The sequence below is a fragment of the Mobula hypostoma genome, chromosome 9 (genome assembly GCF_963921235.1).
Source record: "Mobula hypostoma chromosome 9, sMobHyp1.1, whole genome shotgun sequence".
Lineage (NCBI taxonomy): Eukaryota > Metazoa > Chordata > Chondrichthyes > Myliobatiformes > Myliobatidae > Mobula > Mobula hypostoma.
Genome location: NC_086105.1, coordinates 134,989,093 through 135,007,687, shown reverse-complemented (window position 1 = coordinate 135,007,687; position 18,595 = coordinate 134,989,093). Strand labels below are relative to the sequence as shown.

General features: G+C 38.4%; 1 protein-coding gene across 6 annotated transcripts in view; it reads right to left on the bottom strand.

The window, feature by feature from the left end:
- usp7 (ubiquitin specific peptidase 7 (herpes virus-associated)) overlaps positions 1 to 18,595 on the bottom strand; it is a 77,225-nt gene that overhangs the window by 1,500 nt on the left and 57,130 nt on the right. For 2 of the 6 annotated variants that reach the window (XM_063059222.1, XM_063059221.1), the window contains exons 23-32: positions 14,917 to 15,070; positions 13,270 to 13,337; positions 12,712 to 12,820; positions 11,052 to 11,129; positions 9,317 to 9,417; positions 8,654 to 8,753; positions 8,449 to 8,568; positions 8,228 to 8,299; positions 6,425 to 6,515; positions 6,190 to 6,225 (exon numbers count right to left, since the gene is read on the bottom strand). In XM_063059222.1, the coding sequence (XP_062915292.1) occupies positions 6,190 to 6,225; positions 6,425 to 6,515; positions 8,228 to 8,299; positions 8,449 to 8,568; positions 8,654 to 8,753; positions 9,317 to 9,417; positions 11,052 to 11,129; positions 12,712 to 12,820; positions 13,270 to 13,337; positions 14,917 to 15,070 (929 nt within the window). The remainder of the gene's footprint in view (positions 1 to 6,189; positions 6,226 to 6,424; positions 6,516 to 8,227; positions 8,300 to 8,448; positions 8,569 to 8,653; positions 8,754 to 9,316; positions 9,418 to 11,051; positions 11,130 to 12,711; positions 12,821 to 13,269; positions 13,338 to 14,916; positions 15,071 to 18,595) is intronic. The other 4 variants (XM_063059224.1, XM_063059223.1, XM_063059225.1 and 1 more) reach the window with 4 other exon arrangements.

Here is an 18,595-nt window from a genome sequence, read left to right as displayed (position 1 = left end):
TTATCATGAATAAACTGAAGCTTTCATATTGATTATCATCACTTAATACAATTAGGACCACAAAAACTAAAACACAATCATCAAGGGTGTTAAAGCTCATGCATATAAATAAGAAGAAACATGTTCTCAGAGCTTCCCACACTTCTTAAAACACAATGATGCCACAGCCATTTCTCCACCTGCAGCAGACTTCTCACTGTAAGCAAACATGCTTAAAATTTCTGCGATGAAAGCTCCATTATGGACAAAAACGGAATTGCTCAGTTTCATTTTACTCATTCATAAAATAAAACTCATTTGTATCTAATGAAGGGCCTCAAAGACTCAAAAGGATGAACTCTGAAGTGTCCCCTTCCCCAAACACACACGTTGCTGCCCGACTTGGAACTTTTCTGGCATTTTGTTTCTAATTTAGATTTCCAGCATGTATATTCTTTTGATTTTCATTCTGGATTCCAATAGTAAAATATATCACCGTCTAAATTTGCCACACATATATGCCCAGTGTATATGGGTCATTAAAACTTTAATGCTTTTGTTTTAAAATTCACATATTCTTGACACTATTAGCAAGGACCTGCTTTATTGTTCAAAGTGATGACTGCTGAACCAATGAAGATGCTCCTTTTGTGCCATTGGAGAAATACTTCACCAAAGCAGCACCAACAGACGGAATAATCCCAGTCACCAGAACTAAAGCAACAGCTTTACTAGCTAGGCTACTGTGTTGAAGGGGGTTGTGAAACATTCTTCAAGTTTGCTTGCCCAGATATCTGCCATCATATCTGCTTTATGATGACATACAAACCACAAATGTAACCAACAGGTCCATAATAGAACCAACTTCAAGTGTAGACCGATAGCAAAAGAGGAATGCTAGCACATCACTCTTCTCAATCTTACACTCTGAAAGGTTTTTAAATGTGGGCTACTGACTTTCTGTCCAATAACCAATTCTAACCATATCAGTACATTGACTTCAATTTCATGTACTCTGTTAACCAACCTCCTGTGCGGGCCTTAAAAGCTTTTCCAAAACCCAAATATACCACTTCCATTGATTTGTTCTACTCATATCCTCAAAATTATAACATATTAATAAAATGAGTTTCCCTAAATAACTCCACATTGTAAAATGTTTTATTATTACATTGTCAGAGAACACTACAGCACAGAAATAGGTACTTTGGCCCATCTAACCCAAGCCAAACATTAATCTGCCTAGTCTGATCGACCTGGACTCTCCTATCCAAATTTCACTTAAATGTTGAAATTGATCCTACAGCTACCACTTACACTGGCAACTTGTTCCACACTCAGCACCCATTGAGAGAAGTAGTTCCCCCTCATGCTCCCCTTAAACATTTTACCTTTCATCCTTACCCAATGACCTCTTGTTCCAGTCTCACCCAACCTCAGTGGAAAAAGCCTACTTGCATGTACCCTACCAAACCCCTCAATTTTGTATATCACTATCAAATCTTCCCTCAATCTTCTACATTCTAGGAAATAAAGTACTAATGTAATCAATCTCTTCCTATAACCTAGGTCCTAAGGACTCAGCAATATCCTTTTAAATATTCGCTGCATTCTTTCAACCTTAATATCTTTCCTGTAGGTAGATGACCAGAACTTGATTCCAAATTAGGCCCAATCAACATCTTATACAACTTCAACATAACATCCCAACTCTCATACTTAACACTTTGATCTATGAAGGCCAACATGCCAAAAGCTCTTTATGACCCATCTAATCATAATCATACTTTATTGATCCTGGGGGAAACTGGTTTTCGTTACAGTTGCACCATAAATTAGTAATAAAACCATAAATAATTAAATAGTAATAGGTAAATTATGCCAGGAAATGTCCAGGACCAGCCTATTGGCTCAAGGTGTCTGACCCTCCAAGGGAGGAGTTGTAAAGTTTGATGGCCACAGGCAGGAATGACTTCCTATGACACTCCGTATTGCATCTCGGCGGAATGAGACTCTGACTGAAAGTACTCCTGTGCCCAACCAGTACATTACGTAGTGGATGGGAGACATTGTCCAAGATGGCATGCAACTTGGGCAGCATCCTCTTTTCAGACACCACCGTCAGAGAGTCCAGTGTCATCACTTTCAAAGTAGCGTGAACCTGTATTACCAGATTCGTCAGTTCTACTGCAGTCTTCAGTGCCTTACCTCTCACTGTGCAAGTCCTACACTGGCTAGTCCTTCCAAAGTCTAACATCTCACACTTGTCTGCATTAAATTCCACCTGCCATTTTTCAGTCCATTTTACCAGCTCATCCAGATCATGCTGCAAGCATTGATAGCCTTCCTTGCTGCCTACTACGGCACTAATCTTGGGTGTCATCTGCAAATTTACTGATCCAGTTGACTACATTGTCATCCAGATCACTGACATGATCTTCATGAGCTGTTGCAACAGACCCAGCATTGATCCCTGAATCATACCACTTGTCACAGGCCTCCACAGACAGGAACCCATCTATTACCATTCTCTGGCTTCTCCTACAAAACCAACATCTAATCCAATTTACCACCTCATCTTGAATGCCAAGCGATTAAACCTTCTTGACCAACCTCCCATGCGGGACCTTGTCATAAGCCTTGCTAATGTCCATATAGACAACAATCACTGCTTTGCCTTCATCAACTTTCCTGGTCACTTCTTCAAAAAAAAATTCATTAGACATGATCTACCACAAACATAAAATCATGATATCTACGACTTATTCAAATAGTGAATTCCAGCTAATTGGGCCATCAGTAATTGGCACAGCAGCTTATTTGGGGCAGTTTTTAAACAGAAACTAATTGAGAAAATAGCTGGGACTCCTCCCTAGTTTATTTGAGATACTGTGCCACTTAACTGGGATAGAAGACTGTTGCTGAACCACTTCTGACTGGCTTCAGTCAGGCGTACTTGTGTCCAATTATCTACTTGGGCTGACAGATGCCGATTCAAAGACCTGTAACTTTTGATAACTTGTTTATTCAGACTTAATAATTTCACACCCATGTCAAGATGCCACAAAAGATTTGATACTAGCTGAAAACATTACGCTACATGGCTGTGCTGATTTTATTTACATATAATCAAACAGTAGCATACACTGGACGAATTCCTCCATCAATAGCCTTTAGGAACTAATATAGGACTAGTCATATTTGTAGCATTTGAATTTGTTCTGTATTTTATTTAAATACATAATTTGTCACAGTTAAACTGTAGTTTGTCCCTTTAATATCTTTTTAAACTATTTCTATATAAAGCTTCAGCTAATAGGGGCAGCCACTTAATTGGGCCAAAAAGTAGTGGTCCCAATGAACCAGAATCCACTGTACTTCCAGTTAGGGTGCCTTAGAATACCTTCCTTCAGGTTTTCTGCACCAAACAGCACAGTTGTCCTCATAAATTTAGTCCCCCTCCAGACTGCTGCCTTCACTAAAGTAATCAAGGGAAATAATGCATTTTTCAAAAAAAGCCTGAAATCAACATATGGACTTTAATGTTTATTATTTATTCAAAATAATGGACTTCACAACATTTTAAAATGTTGCACATATCTGCTATCTTAGGCGTTTATGGGATATTTCTCTGAAATTAGTAAATTCCACTTTACTGTAGATTGCAAAATGTACGCCATCTCAAATTACAGGCTAACATACTCAAGGGAGGTAGCAGCTAAACTCCATGTAAGCTTGAAAAGTCACATTCACTAGAAGGAATGAAGATTTATTTTCGATCTGAGCTCCTGCAACTTGCATTACTTAAAAAAAAAACTTTTTTCCCCAATTGGCTAATTCAATGTTTGTCACAGGGTTATCATTCAATTTCTCACTTGTGCTGTTTAATTCTAGCTTTTTAAATCATAACCTTATTTAGAAATATACTTTTTTAATGTAACTAGGACTTCACCACAAATTCTTATTTTAATGCTTCTGGAGAGGATCTTAGGTTACAGAATGAAGGGCAGGTGGCACTGAGTTCTGAGAAGTGCTGCATTTTGAGTTCTAAGGATAGGACATACACCATAAATGCTACAGCTGGCAAAGTACAAGCACTACCAGTAGATCCCAAAACATTGGAGCATTAGTAGACAAAGTATTGAAGCAAGTATGAGATGCTGGCTTTCATTGGCCAGGACACAGAAAATAAACCCAATAAAGTTATGGTACAACTTTGAAACTTTGGCAACAAGCAATGTACACAATAGCCCACTGTAGTCTAATCACAGTATAGGAAGGAGGTGGTTGCATTGCAGAAGGTGCAGAGATTTACAAAGATATCGCCTGGAATGGAATGTTTCAGTGAGAAACTGGATAGACTGAGCTCATTTTCCATGAAGCTGAGGGGTTATGTCTAACGTGAGCAGCAAGGTGGTTACAGTGGATATGAGGAAAATAAACATTTCACCCTGAAAGTAGTTGCAACCAGAATGCACTGCATGAGATGATAGACAAACGTTTACGTATAGATGGATACCTGATGACTGGCATTGCTATACCGAGTCTGTTTCTGTGCTATTATAACCCTAGGATAAAAATCTTCCTTATCCACTTTACCTGAATCACATACTTGTTGGCATCTTAAATAAATATCCCAGTCAAATCTGTTCTGAAGAAACCAACTCTAGTCCAGCCAAACTTCCCCAACCCTGGTTGTAACACGCCTTTCCTGGCCCACTCCCTCCTTTGAATTGTTACATCCTTGCTAGAATATGATAACCAGAAATGGACAAGCTACATACAGTCAGGTGTTTAATGCAGTTCCAAGTACCTCTTTCCTCTTATTTTAACAGTCTTGATTAATCAAGGGAAACATATCTTAATCTTTTTTTTAACTGTCTTGCTATCTTTGAAGATCTATAGAAATGCCCCAAGACCCTTCAGTTCTCTACAGTTGCTCATGGGTTCATTATCTTTTCAGAAATTTGATGACAGAGGGAAAGAAGCAGTTCCTTAAATGTTGAATGTGCGTCCTCAGACTCCAGTACCACCTCCTTGATGATGGGTGTTCTTAAAGATAGAAGCTGCCTTCCTGAGGCATAGCCTTTTGAGGGTGTCCTTAAAGCTGGGGAGGCTATTGCCCATCAAGGAGCTGGCTGAGCTTACAACTTTCTGCAGCTTTTTTCTGATCCTGTGCAGTGACCCCTCCATACCAGACGGTGATGCAATCAGTTAGAAGCTATCCATGGTACGTCTGTAGAAATTCGCAAATGTCTTTGGTGACATACCAAGTCTCCTCAAACTCAATGAAACATAGCCACTGTTGTGACTTCTTTTTAAATGCATTGATATGGGCTCAGGATAGATCCTCATAGATATTGACGCCCAGGAACTTGAAACTGCTCACCCTTTCCACTACTGATCTCTCGCTGAGAACTGGTGTATGTTTTCCTGACTTCCCCTACACAACAGATCAGCAGTAAGGATGGAGAGCTGCAGTTGCTTCATGTAAAAAGAAGCAGCACCAAGCATCTCCATCCACCTTCAGAAGACAGTAAATAATTGAAGACTTGGAAAATGGCAGAAAAGTAGCAATGTCAGTACGAGGTAGGGACTGAAATGCATAGTAATAGAAGATGAAAAATGACAGGGACAGGGAGAAGAACAAAGGCAGTGAAAGGAAAGTAACAAGAAAAAAGTGAGAATACTAGATGGGATTAGCAGTTAAAATCCATGCAAATACATACGTTACTTCAGCATGGTTGCAGGAAAGCTCCAAAAATTAAGACAGCTGAAGTGACACCTCACACAGTTAGTGGTCCCATAGAAAAAATGTTAACAGTAAAATGCACTAATTATGACTGAATGGTATGCTTTTACAGTGAACTGGTGATCTACATTTCTTTGGTATACAGTGAAAATTCTAATGCCAATACACAAAATCGTGAAACTGGCTTTGCATTGGATTTGGAATCTAATACATAGAATTGCAAATGTATCTCATCAAGTCCATGTCAGCTTTAGTCACAAAAATAACTTGGAATGTATTATGCCACAGAAGTAGCCTTCAGTATTGAAGATCCTAACATCTCAGTTTGGGATCTTGTCAAAGAATGACCAATACTTCATGATTTTGCTGTTATTTTCAAAATTCAGATTCTCATGCAAAGACACAAGTTACATGTACAAATAAATCTTTAATCTATTCCCAGTGTTACAAAAGCTTACCCGTTAACTGAAGAGAATCTGGAACAGGCCAGTCTTCTGAAAAAAAAGCCATGTATATAAAACTCCCACAAGAGATGACCCTTACTGCCCTCCAGAAATATGTATTACAAACACAAGAAATAAATAATGACCATGGTTATTTCCATAAAATTTCTGGAATCAACTTAGCAGTATTTTAAGCATTCCAACCAACCCTTTTCACTTCCAAGAGAGAAAAAAATCTATTGCTACTCACTGGGCTGTGGTTCAAAATCTTTCAGGTTGATTTCATACTCGTCCTCATTTATGTACTGCTGCCGACCCATCATCACAATCGCAAACTTGAACTTTAAAAAAGAGATTTGATATTTAATATTAATTCTAAACAAAGCAAAGTAAATGCAATTGCATTTATTGCTCAAACAAGAGAAAATCTGCAGATGCTGTAAATCCAAATCCAAGCAACACATACAAAATGCTGGAAAAACTCAACAAGGCAGGCAGCATCTACAGAAAAGAGCACAGTCGATGTTTCGGGTGAAGACCCTTTGGCAGGACCAGAGAAAAAAAAAGCTGAGTAGCTTTAAAAGGCAGGGGTGGGAGAGTGAAACTTGAAGGAGGAGGGATGAAGGTGAGTAAAGGTGAGGGATAAAGCTGAGTAGCTTTAAAAGGCAGGGGTGACAGGTGAAACTTGAAGGAGGAGGGATGAAGCAAAGAGCTGGGAAGTTGACTGGTGAAAGAGACACAGGGCAGGAGAAGGGGGAGTTTGATAGAAGAGGACAGAAGGAAAGAAAAGGGGGGAGGAGCACCAGAGGGAGGCGATGGGTGGGCAAGCAGATGAGGTGAGAGAGGGAAAGAGGTATGGTGAATGGTTCTTCCGTCCTTGACACATCTGCTCTCTCCTTTTCATTCCAGAACAAAGGACATGCTGTCCTTTAAAGATAGGGGTTTCCCTTCCTCCACCATCAATGCTGCCCTCAACCGCATCTCTTCCATTTCACGCATGTCTGCTCTCACCCCATCCTCCCGCCACCCTACTAGGGACACGGTTCCTCTTGTCCTCACCTACCATCCCACCAGCCTCTGCACCCAGCACATAATTCTCTGCAACTTCCACCATCTCCAACTGGATCCCACCACCAATCACTTCTTTCCCTCCCCCCGACTTCCTGCTTTCCACAGGGATCGCTTCCAACACGACTCCCTTGTCCATTCATCTACACCTACCCCTACACTTCCTCACTCACTACCATTCAAGGCCTGAATAGTCCTTCCAGGTGAGGCGGCCCCACTTGTGAGCATGCTGGGATCATATATTGTGTCCAGTGCTCCTGGTGTGGCTTCTTGTGTATCAGTGAGACCTGATGTGATTGGGAGACTGCGTCACTGAGCAACTACGCTCCAACAGGCAGGATTCTCCCAGCGGCCACCCATTTTAATTCCACTTCCCATTCTGATATGTCTATCCATGGCTTCCTCCTACTGTTGCAATGAGGCCACACTTAGGTTGCAGGAAGAGTAGCTTATATTCTGTCAGGGTAGCCTCCAACCCGATGGCATCAACATTGGTTTCTCGAATTTCTGGTAATGACCTCCCCTGCCCAACCGTCACCATTCCCCACCCCGCTTTTCCCTATCTCACCTCATCTCCTTGCCTGCCCATTGCCTCCCTCCAATGCTCCTCCTCCCTCCTTTTCTTTCTTCCATGGCCTCTGTCCTCTTCTATCAGCTCTATCTCTTTCGCCAATCAACCTCAGCTCTTTACTTCATCTCTCCCCCTTCAGGTTTCACCTATCACCTTGTGTTTTTCTTTCCCACCCCACTCTTAAAATCTTCTCCTTGGCTTTTTTCCCTCCAGTCCCGCTGTACTCTTTTCCACAGATGCTGTCTGGCCTGCTGAGTTACTCCAGCATTTTGTGTGTTGCATTTATTGATGTCTCTTCTTTTGCAGAAAGCAGTAAATGCATTTATTAAACAATTATGAATTGGAAACAAGAATATTTGCTTTCTCTTATCGACTACCACAATGAATTAGAAGGTCAAAATTCAAAGCACTTACTTTTTCAAACTCCTTCTCTTGGACTTCCAGTATTCCTTGAATTCGTTTCATGATCTCCCTGAATGGTTCGCTCTAAAATGTATAATACAGGTGAACTCTTGCTCTTCAGAAACATTGTTAAAAAGTTTCTCAAAATGCTCACAAATATTTCACATTGAACTTTTATAAACCGATGATATCCTATTGATATACCTAAGTGTTTGACACACGAGGCAGCTCACCTGGCATATCCGCAACAAGAATGGAATTCCAAAAGTGCCAAAAACTTCTTTGTGAAAATGTGCCACTGGGATCAGTAACTCATTCTCTTTATCCAGTTCTACCTGATCTAGAGGAACCTCCTGAGAAATGTCAAATCAATACACTAATTAGAAAGTTTTTTTTGAAGTTAGATTGTATATTAACAGTCTTACTAAAATAATGTACCTCTATTCTGAAAGTCCGGCTCGTTGCTGGAGATAAACATTCTAACAGCTCATCTTCCTGATGGACTCCAATTATTTTGTAGCTTACAATTTCCAGTAGCCTAAGTAAAAGCAAAAATAGATACAAATTATCTTAAAGTTAATGCAGAATAATTTTTAATTCTCTTTTGACTGCTCAAATATGATAGAACCATATATTATCCATTCAAATGGACCTGTTTTGATTGCAAAAAAAAACCTTGTCTCTAAATTTTTAGCATTGTTTACAGAAATTGAGCCAGGAACATCTGACCATATATTATCTAGGAATCAATAACGACTAGATAGCAATACAAAACCCTTTGAAGCACACAATTTGTTTTTCATTGTATAAAACAATCTGGTAAATATTAGTTAGCATCTAAGCATTACTTTCTTCAGGCAAATATGTTAATTAAGATCAATGTCCAGCCATTAACCCATATGAAAATTACCAGAATGTGAAGGAAGGTAATACTACTACTTGAAAAGTTAAATGCGCTGAATTTTTTTTGGATTAAACAATAAGACTACTGATTTCGTGATATGGATTACCAAGAAATAACAAAACAACATATCAAAACAGTTTACTATTAAGTAATTTACACTGGCTATATTAACAAGGTGATCACTACACAATTCTTACCTCAGTTTACTGGATCCTTTATCTGACAACTCTACAGCTTTCTTACATTCTTCCAGTAAGTCACGAACACAACCATGCTTATCAGGATATAGTGTTATCTCCTGTAATAAAACCAAATAATGATCAACAAATGTTTAAACCTATTTACAGCTGCACAACCCAACAGGCTACCAGCAGCATTCTTATGGCTATATTGTTTGTTACTATGTGGACTCAACTATACTGGCCAGACACACCTGACCACCTGATGGATTTCAGTTCCAATCTGACCCATGTACAAAAAACATTTTCATAGTTTGAAAAGTATTTCAAGTTAAAAAAAAATCAATACTCTCGTAAAACTTTTGAATACAAGAAAATAAATATAAAATCTGAGCCAACTTCCTGTGGCTGATTCTCCCAATACAGCAATGATCATTCAGATGAATAGGGTCACGCCATGTATACTGGGCAAGTCCAACAACAGGGTGGGGACCTGAATGCAAAGTGCATCTGGTAGAATTCTCAGTTGATGTCTGCACTGTGTCCCATAGTCACACTGCCAAGTCCTACAGGCATCCAGGTTCAGACTGGCATATGACCTCCAGCTTGTTGCTGACTTTCACATCACAATATACAAGTCTGAAAGCCAAAAATAAATTGGCCATTTACTCAATCTTATCACTCCAGTGAAATTGATACCCTTATTCTTAGGCTACATGTTGGCAGCACCTGAAGGATAAGTTTACAATATTATAATACGATGAAAGAAACAAGTACTGGAGCACAATTTTTCAGAACGATAGAGATCCCATACCTTTACGGCATATCTTTAGTGTTAACAGACCATATGGGAAATGAGTGAAAGATCATCTTTTCATCTTACCATTGTGCTTACAAATCCTGGTGCAGGTATACTATAAAAAATGTTCCAGAGTTAACAAAGCAGCAAAGCATTCTTCAGCAATAAGAAAATGTGAAATAACAGACTTTACCCAATCTCATTAGAGGTGTGAGGAGAAATGTGTTAAGATTACACATCTTTGAAATTTGCTTTGTCAGTAGATACTTAATCAAGAGGCCTTTTAGGGCATAGATCAAAAGTTTTTTTGGTGTTAATACGCTATTGGGATAAGGCAAAAAATGAGGTTTATTTGGAAGTTAACACTATTGAATAGAAGATGGCCTGAATGCTCTCCTGCTCACGTTTCTTGCCTTGGTACTTATTATGAAATTATACAAATCTTATCAATGGTCAAATATTATGATTCAACTTTCTGGCAAAGAGTCATATACAGGGATGAGGAACATTGAACCTAGAAAAAGGCTTCTAAAATAACTTTAACTGTAAGAGTGGCATTTATACGTAAAAACAAATGTTCCACAACTCAAGTTAGTAATTTTTTCAAAGGTTCATTTATTATCAAAGCATATAATTCTGAAATTCTTCTTCTCCAGATAGCCACGAAACCAGGAAGGAAAAGAACAGCAGCACAATCAACAATCCCCAACTCACGCATACAAAAAGACAAGGAAGATCAGGCAAAAGAACAGAATATAAAAAACCAAGACTGAATAAAGTCTGTTGTCCAGGTCTATATCCAAAATGCAGAAAACCTAGAGAACATTCTCTAGGCACAGCTGCAAGCCATCTTTTTAGAATGCTTTCCCCAATTTTGTTAAAATGTCACCCATTTTGCAACATTAAGCTACATGTCTATTCAATCTCAAATGTAGCCCAGAAGTAAATATTTACCTCTTCCCTATAGTTGCTGTTGAGCCATATACACTTGAAACTTCGTCTGTTTTCAAAATCTGTGATCTTCATTTTCAACTAAGATCAGGAAACAAGATTTTATTATAGTGCTAGAAGAGTATAAAATTTAAAACAAAGTGGAAAAAAATAACTGCAGGTGTGACCAGTTTCAATCTCAGCAACAGATATTGCCAGATTGAAGCATTTTACAGCCACTTGAAACTTCTAATCAAAACGCAGCAACTTCACATGAAAACAATCTCTTTAAGGGCACCTTTTTTCTCTTTCGGGATTAAAATTGTTCTGACAACAATTTGTTTTTACAACCCTTTAATCGCACTACATACTCTAATTACAGAATAAGCAAATAACTTGAGCGCGATTTTAGGAACTTTCAAGTTCACGGATACTACTAAAATAGATTAATTCCATGTTCCAGGCCAGTAAGAAATTTATCTGCAATAAAATATGCAGTAATATGTTTCAAACATTAAGCTGCCATGCAGCAATTTTGCGAGATTTATTGAGCCAAAAAAAGGAATATTTTCTCATTTAAGCATGCTTTAGTTTACTGTTCCATATTCTCAATATGGGCTAATAAAAACTTTGTAGAGAGGCTGCTGAGGAAAAAGCTGTGAGGTGGTTGTGCTCCAAAACTACATTTGGTAAAGTATCACATAATAGATTTGTCATCTGGCTGAAGGGTTATGTACTGAAAAGGGCTGCAGAAGCAAGAATAGGATTGACACATTAACAGTGAACAGTAGTAGCAAAGGGATTGTACTGAGAGAAAGAAATTATAGTATTCCACCAACCCCCACCATGTTAGAACCACTACTTTTTAAAAATATATATCTGGACTCAGATGTACAAAGTAGAATTTCCGAATATATAAATGAAAAAACTTGATGAACTGAGTGTATAGTAATATATTCAAGGAAAAAAACAAGCTGGTGGAACAAGAGTACTTTCTTGTTAAACCTAATACAGAGAAATGAAGCAGAAAATGGGAAAAAAACTTACAAGAAACTAGAATTCTAAAAGCAGATCTGGAGTAACTGTACTTTTCAGAAATAGTTCAGCAAAAGAGCAAGAAGTCACAATGAATGTTTGTAAAACCCTTGTTTAGTTGTAACTGGTGAATCTTATAATTTAAGGGAAAATGCAAAAAATCCAGCAAGGCTGTAGACAAGATCAAATTGATTCTAGAATTAGATAGTTTTAATAGTGCGATTAGAAAGGAACAACTTGTTCTCCTTAGAAACAACCTGCCAGGATGATTTAGGAGGCATTTTACATCATCTATACCCAAAACAATTGGGTATAACAAGCTGAAAAAGACCTTTTTGTTAAAGTTCACTTAAAACACTGGCTACCGTCCAAAACATAACATTCATACCTCTTTGCATTTTCATATCACAAATACAAAAGAACTCCACATAAACTTGCAATAGAATCCCATTTTCTTTAAATTTAAAGATTAAAATATTCTTCAGGCAACAGTGACAAGGCTACTAAAGGTTAAATATTGGCAAAACTGCACTAGAACAGTGATAGATGATCATGAGAAGTGATATCAACAAATTTATTGATAATTCTAAACAAAAGTTTACCCAAACTTTTTGAACATGTTATTAATCCTGCAGATAATCAAACATACCTGTTGATAATAGAGTTTCTTTGGTTGCCTTGGCTTGAAGAACTGCAGCAGATCTCTAAGTGTGCCTTCATAATTATGTCTAAGAGGATTACCAGGGCCATCCCTGTAACTTTAACAATAAAATTCTTTAATTTCTGGAAATCTGTTAAAGCAAGAGCATCATGCCAAAAGGACTGGTTACTTCAAATATTGGTTGCAGAACACAAGACAAATAAACTAACACATGGTCAATTGCATGGAAAAAAAGGCAGGGGACACCTCACTTTTGTTCTGGGCATACAATTTTTCAACTCTAATCCCTGCTGTAATCACTCTTTACTCTTATCTTCAGTGAGCAAAGAATTACTTCACAAAACAACAGTAGAAGTTCCCTTAATTAAAAAGGCATGCTACATCAGCAGCAGCCACAGCCGATCAAGTATGGCAAGACCACATCCCTTCTGCATCTTGTTACATCTTCAAAGGTTACAGATTACTTAAGAGTTCACTGTTGTTTAAGTTAGGAAATATGCACAAATATACAAAAAGGATTTCAGCAATGAAATTATGTAGTCTTACCCTTGAGACTTGAAGAATTGAAGCAACATTGGGTCAGTATTTAGTCGCTGAGCAACAGTCTTGGCAACCTACCAAAAAGAAAGCACATTTAAAACCTGGTGTTATAAATAGCAACTTATTAAAAATGGATATTGCAAGGTAGCATCTATAATGGAATGAAGACATTTGAAATGAAGCACTGAACAGAAGAGCAGACCTCTTTAAAGTGAAAGTTCTATTTCTAACCATAAGTCAGCATTAACTGCCCATCCCTAATTACCCTCAATGTGGTGGCAGTGGTCATCTGGTGAAGGCACTCCCATTTTACTACTGGATTGGCAGCATTAGGATTTATACCTAGCAATGAGGAATATCCAGCAGTACATTTCTAGATCAGCACAATGTAAGACTTGGAAGGGAACCCACAAATAGAGGATAGTGAAGTTGACTGAAGTTGAGCTTTCCAGAAGTGCTACCAGAATAACTTCAAGACAAATGACCCAGAGCATCTTGTGAAGAATACATCTTGCAGTTACCGTGCTCTGGATGGCACACAAACTTCTTCAGTATTGTTGGCACAATATTCATACAGGCAATGGAGAGCATACCAACCAGCTTAAGCCTTGTAAATGACAGAGGCCTTGGATATCAGGAGGTAAGTCACATCCACACAATACTAACAACTGACTTGCTCTTGCAGCCAACGTATTACCTGACTGCTCATTTTAATTTTGGGTCAATTGTGCCTCCTAGAAAATTTGAGATACGCAGATAGGAAAATGCCACTGAACATCAAGACCAAGCAGCTGAACTTATTGGCGATGGTCATAGCCTGGCGCTTCTGTGGTATGGTCATTAACTGACACTTCGTACTTACTTCAGAATCACCGAAACATATTTTGCTGCACTTATCTAGAAGCTGCAAACAGATTTGAATGTTCTGCAACCAAACCCCCACTACTTCTGAAGTGAAGTTAAATGTCAAGCATGGTTAGCCTAGAACACTACTTTGAGGATGACTCGCAATGATGTTCTGAAACTGGGTGACTGCATTTGGGGCCCCATCAGCAAAATATGTACTACATCATAATGTTGACAAGCTCTATTCCAGCATTTCATTTGCTGCTCTCTCATCTTAACTATTCCAATGTTCTACTCATTCCATTATCTCTGGAATGTCTAATAACTGTGTCTGACCTTGTCTTAACAACACAGTAATGATCATTTTAAAATAATCCATTTTATATTCCTGAAGGTTATGGGCTCTGCCCTTTACTTGAAATCACCTTAGTTGGTGTATTACATTTTGTAAAACAATCCCTCATTTAAGCCCCTAATAAATTTCACTGTATTAAAGGAATTACACAAATGTCAGCTATCAAATAAGCAGTATTTGACTTAACAGTATTAAGACTTAAAAGGTCAGCTTTTTGATATAGCTGATAAACCAAAGCTAAAGTAATAGGAATGTTTAGTTGCAAACATAACCACCAAACCCAGAGATAATCTACATGCGTTGTAAAATATTCAATGCCCACCTTCAGAACGCTTTAAATGGATGGTGCAATTGTTGGTATTGGCTCAGTGTAGCCAAATTCATATCACTTGAGCCTAAATTTTACGACACCTATTTAAGCCTAAAGTGAACATATGTCAAAACTTTCATACCTGAAAGTAGTTCATTCTATTAGACAGAGTGACCACAAAGCCTGGGTCATTAGGAATAGTCTTATCACAAAAGATGACATCAACCCGATGGTAGAGATCCCGAAAATAATCTTTTGCTGTTGGTAACTCACTGGAGTCATTTTCTGGATCATCCCTGAAAACCAGTCAAAATATTTCAATGACTCTACATGGCCAAGCAATTCTTCCAAACATGAACTCAATTATGTTTTGTGCCTGCCATGCAATCAAAGTTTACTCTTTATGATATAATATTCACAACTTCAATGACGTGGGAAGAAGGGAGAAAATTCCATTAACTCTAATTGGAAAGTGTTAAAATTGCTGAGTACAAACTCTATTCGACTATACAGGTGTCCCCTGCTTTACGAACGTTCGCTTTACGCCACTTTGCTTTTACAAAAGACCTATGTTAGTACCCATTTTCGTTAACCGAACGAGGATTTTCACTTTTACCAAAAACGAAAATAGCGTTCAGCGTTTGTTTTGCAGCAAGCCGTTATAGAGGTAGCTCGCGCCCCGAGCAGCGCCACCAAGCTCCTTCCCTGGGAGCTTACCTCTCTGTGAAGCAAGGTTCAAGAAACGGCGCCAGGGCCCGCTTTAAACTTGTGTTTACCCTAAGAAAGACTACCATGACCGTGAAGCCTTGCGCGGGTAGGTGTACGCACCGATTTTTTCCCTACAAATTGGGTTTTGGCTATAACTTGCCGATCCTGGTAAGTGAATCTACACTGTATATACATTATTTCTACTTTATACAGGCTGTGTATTTATCATATAATTCCTGCTTTTACTATATGTCAGTGTTACTTCAGGTTTTATGTGCTATTTGGTATGATTTGGCAGGTTACTTTTTTTGGGTCTGGGAACGCTCAAAAAATTTTCCCATATAAATTAATGGTAATTGCTTCTTCACTTTACGCCATTTCGGCTTACGAAAGGTTTCATAGGAACACTCTACTTTCGGATAGCGGGGGAATCCTGTACTCAAATGTTGCTTGAAGTGGTCACAAAGCAAATATTAATTCTGTTGAATCTTTATATCCACTTACACCTATTTAGCCAAGCAGTACATCCCTCCATTCCCTGGTAAGCCAACAATTGGCTCATTTTCCACATCAGAAACTTTAAAAATATACAGCAGGGCATACCCTCATCTCTTCGCTAATGATGATCACATATTTTGGGATTGTAGCTCTAAATCCAAGACTCCAGAATTTAGCATAACACTTGTCCAGCAGACTTTATGATAATTCTGCTTCCCTGCTCAGAAGAATGCTAATCAATATCAAATGATCAGTTCTATTTATTCCTCTTATTAGAAAAGTGCCCAATTTAAGGAGGAAGATATAAAGATAAGCTAAGATTCAAGGAGTAGGGATGAACAGAAAATAAAGGAATTGGATGAGCATGATAGCTAGAAGGTAAATTAGAAGTAAAATTATGAAAATTATAGCACAAGAAAAACATTCGGCAGAGGGGAACAACTTCAGGTTGCTACTATTCACTAGGCTCAGTTGAAACTTGTAGGCTGGAGTGATAGGCCAATTCTGACCATTCTTCCATTTGTTTCCACTGGAAAACGCTGGGGGGGAAATCACTGGAGATGCAGACTTTTGGCAAGTAACCCAATGACCAGCCACCACAAACATCTAACTCCAGCAGATAAGAAATGTAAGCTGATGTGCAAATAGAGAAATAATTCTACCCACATTATGTCAAGATTTTCAAAAATACACTGAAGATCAACATAATCCCTTGCCATAAAAACTTGTGTTGTCAACTATTTACTTTTAAAATGGCAGAACATAACATCCTAAAAAAAAGTTTTGAGATTTCTCAAAGAATTTATTTAAACAATATCTTGGAACTTTATTACTGCCCTCTAGTATCCATGTTCCAGCACATTACAAGTCAAAAGGAAGTAACTTATAAGCATGCAATATTTTAATTGAAAAACCAATATTACACGTCATGTGTGGTGGCCACATATCTAACTAAAAATAATGAATGACACTGTCCTTGATGTTTTTGTTGTACAGCTAGGCTTAAAAACACAGTAACAGAATGTGTGCAACATCCAAGCGTACATCAATAACACAACTGTTGAATGCTTGACTTGCTAGCTATAATTTTTGGCTTTCCAACATTGAATAGCACCTCTTGCCAATCGTAAGGATAAACATGCAAAGGCTAGGCAATTTCATTACCCAATGTGGAAGCAAGCTGAGGTCTGGAGCCTGTCACAATTGAGCAGTAACTCACACTGATGTTTTGTGCGTCTGCAGGGCGGATTACATTTTGAGCTGGGGTAGCAAATTTTGATACCTGCAAAATACTGGAAAAATAAGGTGGAATATGCTTTGAGCCACCAAATTGGAAAGAAATCAAATAGTTACAAGTATCCAGTGTCACTGATTACAGTTGTGTTTTCATTTCCTTTATAGTTTAAGAGAAAACCAAACTGTAGGTAGCACCACTGTAGACTTTAACTAGAACATATAAGTTTTGATGAAATGCAGCAATCCATTGCAGTGCTATACAAAAAAAATGCTTCCCCCAGCTCAAACCACATCAATACTAATTGCTAATCTCAGAGAGCTGAAAAGGGCTGCAGATAGAAAAAAAATCCAGAGTCAGATGAGAACTCTAGAGTCAAACTGTAGTGCAATCAATATATCACGGTGGCATAGTAGCACAGTAGTCATTGCAGCTGTCTCATAGCTCCAGAGATTTGGGTTTGATTCTGACTTTGGTTGCTGTCTGCATGGAGCCTGCCCATTCTTCATGAGACAGTGTAGCTTGCCCCAGTAATCCGGTTTCCACCCAGATAGCACAGGCATGCAAGTTGTTTAAACGACAAATGTAAATTGCCCCTGGGTTGTAGGAAAACACGTGGAAATGGGGTCTGTGCACATAATCACTCTGAGGCAAACGGCCTGCTTCTGTGTTGTATAATCTCAGAAATCAAGCACACAAGCACAAAGCTCACTTGATGGCCTGAAGAATAAGAAATTACTGCCAGAACCATGTTTAAAAACATGAAACCCCAGTCTAAATCTTGGCCCATACACAAAACACCTGCCAAGAATTGAACAGGAGTGGAGGCACTTCAATTAACATGAAGTTCCAGGGGTTGGGGTGGGGTGGAAATCAGCCTGGATTCCCATTCTAAATACATTTCAGTTATATTGTTGGGAAGCACATCAAGGCCAATTTTGACAGTACACCTGGCTAAGACTAGATGCTTTCCACCTGGTAAAATCCTGCACAAATAGGCTTTTGGGAAGTACACTGTAATGAAAACAGCCTGTTGCATCTTACTCCATTAAATGATAAATACTGTATAGTAAACAAATTACAAACCAAAATTGCCCTATTGTTATCCAGCACCAAATGGGTGGGTGGAAAATTAGAACACAATTATAAACAAAGGTTGAGCAGGCAGGTCAAGAAGGTCATTTGGCTTGCTCCAATAGGATTTAAAAATATATAAAGGCAAGGAAACTTTTTTTTGCATAAAAATCCCTTAAATTTTTAAAGAATTATTTAAAATGAATGCAATGAAATTACTTCTGATGAATTTCGATAGCAGAGCTAATTAGAACAGCTTCATACAGTTGTGTACATTTGCAATCACTACTGCTGTTACCCCAATCAA